General features: G+C 40.2%; 2 protein-coding genes across 3 annotated transcripts; both read left to right on the top strand.

Annotated features, from left to right (window-relative positions):
- The first annotated feature begins 6 nt into the window (after nt 1-6).
- Nucleotides 7-1,534, top strand: LOC108239133 (oocyte zinc finger protein XlCOF6.1-like). Its single transcript, XM_017421654.3, has one exon. It carries the CDS (start codon nt 120-122, stop codon nt 1,419-1,421), a length of 1,302 nt encoding a protein of 433 aa, XP_017277143.1. The 5' UTR covers nt 7-119; the 3' UTR covers nt 1,422-1,534.
- Nucleotides 1,535-2,669: 1,135 nt separating this feature from the next.
- LOC108239138 (serine protease 27) lies at nt 2,670-6,768 on the top strand. 2 transcript variants are annotated; one of them, XM_037973399.1, is made up of 6 exons: nt 2,670-2,729; nt 3,342-3,362; nt 4,248-4,407; nt 4,838-5,097; nt 5,192-5,367; nt 5,837-6,768. In XM_037973399.1, exons 1-6 carry the CDS (start codon nt 2,672-2,674, stop codon nt 6,167-6,169), a joined length of 1,008 nt encoding a protein of 335 aa, XP_037829327.1. In that variant the 5' UTR covers nt 2,670-2,671; the 3' UTR covers nt 6,170-6,768. The 2 variants fall into 2 exon arrangements, with proteins under 2 accessions (XP_037829327.1, XP_024862907.2); XM_025007139.2 differs by having other exon boundaries at nt 4,248-4,410.

The raw sequence follows: 6,768 nt of genomic DNA, 5'->3' as shown, positions 1-6,768 counted from the left end.
TGCTAGAGGTCACATCAGGTCAGGAGGTGGTCCTACAGAGGGGCTCAGGACTGCCAAACACACAGACCCCCTCTGAAGATGGTCTGAGTGAAGACGTCTTCAGTCATTTACAGATTTTAATGATGGCCTCATATTTTAGAGTCCTGCTGGTCAGGAGAAATGGATTTTCTCTGAGTCGTTCTTTCGTCTCGTCAGTACTAATTTGTGTTTGTGTCTCTTCGTCCTTCTCAGACCCCCTGCAGCAACATCCCGCTGAGGAGGAGGACCTACGGGACAACCAGCTGCTCCGGGAGCATGACAGGAAGTCTAGTTTGGACCGGGAGCTTCAAACTAGAGTTTCACACCCGAACAAAGAAGAGCAGGAGAACCCACAACCTCCACAAATTAAAGAGGACCAGGAGGAACCAGAACTGATACAAATCAAACAGGAGCAGGAAGAGTTTTGCAGCAGTCCGGATGAGGAGCTGGCGCTTCTGAAGGAGGAAACAAACATTTTGGTGATTAATTATGATGAAAGTGACAGCAGCAAGTCAGAACCAAGCAGCACCCAGCTCCTCTCTCACAGCTCTGCTTCGTCGCCTTTAAGACAAGAATCAGGTTTAGAAACAGGTGAAACTAAAACATTTGTTTGCAACACTTGTGGAGAGAAATTCTCCGACCTATCATCGATGAATTTTCACCAAAAAACCCACCAAGAGAAAAAGTTGCTTTCTTGCGAAGTGTGTTTTAAAAGTTTTGGTCAGCGAAGCAGCTTGTTGCGCCACATGATAACTCACACAGGGGAGAGGCCATTTTGCTGTCAGATCTGTGGGGACAAATTTGGACTAAATAGTCATTTGTTGCGTCACACGAGAACTCACACAGGTGACAAACCGTTCACTTGTAAAGTTTGCCATAAAAGCTTTACTCAGAGTAACAGTTTGACTTATCATATGAGAATCCACACAGGCGAGAAACCGCATTCCTGCAAAGAATGCGGGAAGTGTTTCAAGCAAACGGGAGCATTGAAGGCTCATATCAGGACCCACACCAACGAGAAGCCGTACTCCTGCAACGTGTGCGGGAAAAGTTTAAGATCCAGCACCAGTTTGCTGTGCCACATGAGAATCCACACGGGCGAGAAACCGCATTCCTGCAACGAATGCGGGAAGAGTTTCACACAGCGGGGGGCTCTGAGGGTTCACATGAGGACCCACACTAACGAGAAGCCGTACTCCTGCGACGTGTGCGGGAAAAGTTTAAGATCCAGAACCAGCCTGCTGTACCACATGAGAACTCACACGGGCGAGAAACCTCATTCCTGTCAAATCTGCGGCAAAAGATTCAGTCAAGGCGGCCACTTGTTCTCGCACATGAAAAGCTCCCACAGGGGAGACGTCCTGGAGACTGATGATGATTTATGTCTGAATGTGACTTTATGATGATTATGATTTCTGTCATATTTAAGTTTTTTTTTACCAAGCACTGTCACAAATGTCAGACTTACAGTTTGTAAAAAAAAAAAAAACTACTAATAAAAAAAGCATATGAGAGACATTAATGTTTGAGTAGATAAATGAACAGAAACACAAAGTCAGAATGCATTTCTTAACAGTTGAGAAATATTTAACCTTTTTAAAAATATTTGGCCCTTGGCCTCAAGACACAGGGGCCCTATAAATACCTAATAGACTCACAGCATGGATTACTTTTATTTTTGTTTTGTTTAAATATGTGTTAAATATGTGGAAAAAGTAAAATTAAAAATAGCCACAAAGATTGCTTGGATATCTTTTTAGAATTTGATTGATATCCCTTTTTAGATATCAAGGGGAAAGAAAATTAAGACTGGTACCTACTCAATTATAGATATCTGAAATGGTGTCTTTGTGTACAAACTTAGTTTCAGATATCCACAATGTTCAATCTAGAAAGGAAGAATGGATTTGTGGATATCTGGAACTGAAATAGACACAAATGGGAAGAGTTAATGGTAAATGGCCTGCACTTGTGTAGTACTTTATCTAGTCCAAGGACCCCAAAGCACTTTACACTACATTCAACCATTCATCCACACATTCACATACTGATGGTGGTAAACTACGCTGTAGCCACAGCTGCCCTGGGGCGGGCTGACAGAAGTGACATCACACCGGTGACCACCACCAGTGGGTGAAGTGTCTTGCCCAAGGATAATGGCTGAGACAGACAGAGCAGAGATTTGAACTGGCAACCCTCAGGTTACAGGATGAACCCCTACCTCCTGAGCCACTGCCGCCCTAAGATCTTAACCAAAATGACAGCTGAGATTAATCTGGACTGTGTGATTGTAGGTAGGAAGAAAAGTCCTCCTGGATATCTGAAATGTTCGTTTTGACTTGAAAGAATACATATATGGCCTTCATATCCAGTCTAGCCAATAAATGTTAAACTAGACTGAAAGGTGTTAAGGTTTGCTTTAAACACCTTTAACTTAGCTTTTCATAAATGTGAAGCATTGACTTCTTTTTGTGCAAAATCATCTTTACACGACCGACACATTTGACTTGATTCCACTTGTAATAGAGCTTATTAGATCAGTTACATTCAGAGATAAGGAAGAAGGTTTGATGTAAATCCTAACACTGTGGGTGGGGCTGAGCAAAATTAAAGTATTTAAAGCTAAAGGCAGGAGGAAAGAGATGCTGAGAAAATGGCTCTTCAACAGTTTGCATGTGTGTTCACTGTGACGCTCATTCTGCTCTGCAAAGGTGAGAACAAACACTTCACTATCTTTAACCTACAGAAATTAACCAGCGTATTAAACTGAAGGGATATGTGATTTATTGGAAAGAAATATATCTGTGTGACTACTATTTTAAGTAGCTTTTATTATCTTTAAAAAGAGCCTAATTCTTTCCAGGAACAACTTAACCATCAAAATTATTGTTTGTGTCTCATTAAAGTGACTGTTTTTTTCCTGTAAAAAAAAAGAAAAGAAACACGAGAGAAAAGGTTTCACCTAAATGGAAAATATACAACACATCAAACTGCTTCACTTCATATAAATTTGAACTTATGTGAATAAGTGGAAATATAAAATGTTAAATGTATCAAGCTGTAATTAATGTGTTGCATCTAACATGCCACATATTTTCAAAATTTAACCAAAAACCCTACATTTAGGAGTCTGAATTCTCCACCAAATAATTAAATCTCGTTTGAAGCTCCATGACTGAAATGAGGTTTTAGACTATTTTATTTTTTTATTTTTTTAAAGCCATACGACAGGCGGGGGAAAGCTGTTTCCTCCTGACTCAGAAATATGCAAGTCATCGTCCGACCTGATGTTTTACATGTTTGTGTTTGTTTTTATATTTCAGGTTGTCATTCACAGACGCCTGGTAAGTGATCACACAGACCTTTAGCTTAAGTGATTTTCCAGACATGTAAACTCCTTTACCCATCAGAATATTTGACCTCTTTGTGTAAGGGAAGATTACTGCAGGGTGTATCACAGGGAGATCACCAGAGATCCTAATTTAAATTACTGTAGGGGTTTTTGTACGTTGCTCAAGATTAATATCAGTCATATAGTACGCAATGTAGACCTATTAGAGAATTTTAGTCCGTCTCATTTAAATATGAGCTTGCTGATTTCCTACTGCTATAGTGCAGGGGTAGGCAATTCTGATCCTTGAGTGTCACCATCCTGCCTGATTTCCTTGTTTCCCTGCTCCGACACGCCTGATTCAGTGGTAAAAATAACCTCTTTATGTTCTGCAGAAGCCTGTTAATCACCCATTAATTCAAATCAGGTGATGGAGCAGAGGAACAAGTAAAACCTGCAGGATAGAGGCCCTCGAGGACCAGGGTTGCTAAAAAATAAAAAAAATCTGAGTAACTCATCAGCGATATTTTGAATAAGTCACTGATGTGAAAGCTGAGAAGTTTTTTTAAAAATTAAACCTAAAAGGTAAGTTCTTTCGGCTGCTCCCTTCTTCAGGAGTTGCCACAGCGAGCAAACTCGCACAAACGATTTGGCAATTCTTTTACGCCGGATGTCCTTCCTGACGCAACCTGGGCTCGAACCTGCAGCCTCAGAATTACAAGACCACCGAGCCACCACAGCCTTAAACCTTTAATTAAAGCTTAATTACTATAAAAAAATACAATAACTGCCTGAGTTGTAGAACAAAACCATCACATTTCACACTAACAGACCAATTGTGTTTGATTTCTAAGAATTGGCTGCATTTTTGCCCTACTTACCTTTTTTTTTTCATCAGCTTGTAGCAGTCCTGTGATCAACAGCAGAATCATAGGAGGTCAAGATGCAGCTGAAGGACGTTGGCCCTGGCATGCTGTTTTTAAAAGTTCAGGACGTGATTTTTGTCAAGGATCCCTGATCACCGACCAGTGGGTGCTGACAGCTGCCCAGTGTTTCATGTAGTGAGGAATGACTTTTTGTTGTTGTTGTTGTTGTTGTTGTTGTTGTAACTTGTTCTTGGTGAGGAGGGGGCGCTCGGGGCATGGGAGACCGGTCATGATGATAAACGAAGTATTACATCTAACCATCTCAACTTCAAGAGTAACTGTAGTATTTTTGTTCTTGGTCATCATAATAAAATACAGCACATAAAAACTGCTGATTCTTACAATTTATGGTTTCCATTTAACTGGAAATGTGAAAAATAGTACATAATGAGTAAATTCATTAGACTAAGTTACAGATTCTTTGTTTTCAGGTTGACTTGAAAGTGATAACAGAGACTCGAGCAGACAGAGAAGGAAGCTTTACTTACTGTAATTGTTTGTTGATAATGAGTCCAACAAAAAAACCAATCAGCACTGATTTTCCTTCTTTTTTTTATTCAAGTTACTATTTCGGTAGGACATCCGTGCATCTGGGTGTCCACAACCAGTCAGGGTTCAACCCCAACGAAGTGACTCGGAGAGTTGAATATTTTGTCTGTCATCAAGACTTCAACACCAGTACCTACGAACACGACATCTGTCTCGTGAAGCTGTCGGCTCCCGTCAACTTTACAGACTACATCCGGCCGGTGTGTTTGGCTGCAGAAAACAGCATTTTCTCTGACGAGACAATCTGCTGGGTCACTGGGTTTGGTTACGATGGTAAGTTAGAAAGTTTTCTTATGATGATTTTATTTTTTTAACACTGTTGTTAAATTCCTCACAAACATCTAACATTTGAAATATTTCCTGTTAGAAAACTGGAAACGACCTGAGATTCTCCAGGAGGTTGATGTACCAATAATTGAAAACAAGATATGCAGCTTCTACTTTAAGAATGGCTTTTACTACTACGGCTACTACAGCCGCTATGCACCAACAGAAAACAAACTCTGTGCTGGCCAGGAGGATGGATTGAAAGAGGCATTTTATGTAGGTACCAATTTTTGTTATATAACTTGATCATTATTTCTGAATCTATATTGTAGATTTAATTTAAATTTGTTATTTTACTATCTATCTACCTACCAACCGGGTATTTTCTAAGGGGTTCATTTACAGCCTAATAGGACTATTCTTTGTTCCATTTTTAGTTTGATTAACTACTTATAATTTTTCAAACTAAAATTTTGAAGCTTGCAATAAATGACTAATAAAACAGCAGTTTACAGGTTATTTCAAAGCTGAGGAAATGAAGATGAGCGACTGAGTCAATCTGAGGATTGGAGCATGTCATGATTGGTGGATGGTAGAAAGGCAGCTCAGGGTGGGGGTACGGTCTTGGGGGGCGACATGCTGGCCAGCTTAGTAGCTCCCCAGACAAGTGGATGTTTGTAGGGATGATGGATGAATGTGCTCACTGCTGTACAAGACCTAAACTATGTTAAACTTTTCTTCACAGTATGACGAGGGGGCTGCACTAGTGACAAAAAAGAACTCCACCTGGGTCCAGAGTGGCATTGTGAGCTTTACTTTTAGCAGCTGGATGCGCCTACCTACTGTCTACACTCGTGTGTCCCGGTACCAGAAATGGATCAGCGACAAAGTCACCGGCATGAAACCAGGCTTTGTTACCTTCAATTCTCCAGGCACCTTAAAATGCGGCTGTCCAACATCAGCCAATGACAAGAGTATTTTTGGCAGTGGTGCAAACCTGATCCCCATCGCTCACCTTGTCCCGCTCGCTGTTCTTGTTGTGTTTCTCCATGTCTTTGTTGGCAGCGGTGTAGTCTAACTTTAAAGTGACAGTTCAGCTCTTTAGGAGCGGCGCTCTGCCACATTGTTACGAATACCTCTTCTGCTCCCTTCATTATACATCACTGAGGAAATTATCACTTTGGGATACTAGGCAGAAGTTCCGTCTGGGTAGTCAAGCTATCGACTATCCTGAGCATGGTCATTTCTAATGTGCATGTCTGACATCTTAAAACAACTCATTTTACATTGTTTTATTACTAGCAGTGCTCTAAGGCTTGTGTTTGCCAGGGAAGATAATGACTATTGATAACAACTCCACAAAGCACCGCTTGAAACAATCTGAATTCTCCCTTTAGGTTCTTATATTTTGCGTTTTTGAGTTTTCACAGCAAATCAGAGGGGTATACATTCTGCTATCATTCACTGTTTCTGTTTGATTTTTATCTCTACTTCATCAATAAAACACATAAAGTGTAAAATATGTTCTGTTTTAGATTAGATTGGGATTGAGTGCAAAAACTGGACAGGTGCAGGGTTTAAAATGTTTTTATTTCGTGTGTAATTATATTGAAGTTTTGATGTATTGCCTGAAATAAATTCTTTACTAACAGTTAAATAAAAAAGTACAATATTAAA

The sequence above is a fragment of the Kryptolebias marmoratus genome, linkage group LG22 (genome assembly GCF_001649575.2).
Source record: "Kryptolebias marmoratus isolate JLee-2015 linkage group LG22, ASM164957v2, whole genome shotgun sequence".
Classification (NCBI taxonomy): domain Eukaryota; kingdom Metazoa; phylum Chordata; class Actinopteri; order Cyprinodontiformes; family Rivulidae; genus Kryptolebias; species Kryptolebias marmoratus.
This window is presented reverse-complemented; position numbering and strand designations above follow the sequence as displayed.

Bases quoted from the DNA above. Each gene is read 5' to 3' on its own strand.
- LOC108239133 (XM_017421654.3), top strand. From the start codon at position 120: ATGATGGCCTCATATTTTAGAGTCCTGCTGGTCAGGAGAAATGGATTT.
- LOC108239138 (XM_025007139.2), top strand. From the start codon at position 2,672: ATGGCTCTTCAACAGTTTGCATGTGTGTTCACTGTGACGCTCATTCTG. The intron at 4,411-4,837 runs GTGAGGAATGAC...TTTTTATTCAAG, and splicing joins GCTGCCCAGTGTTTCATGTA to TTACTATTTCGGTAGGACAT. The intron at 5,098-5,191 runs GTAAGTTAGAAA...ATTTCCTGTTAG, and splicing joins CACTGGGTTTGGTTACGATG to AAAACTGGAAACGACCTGAG.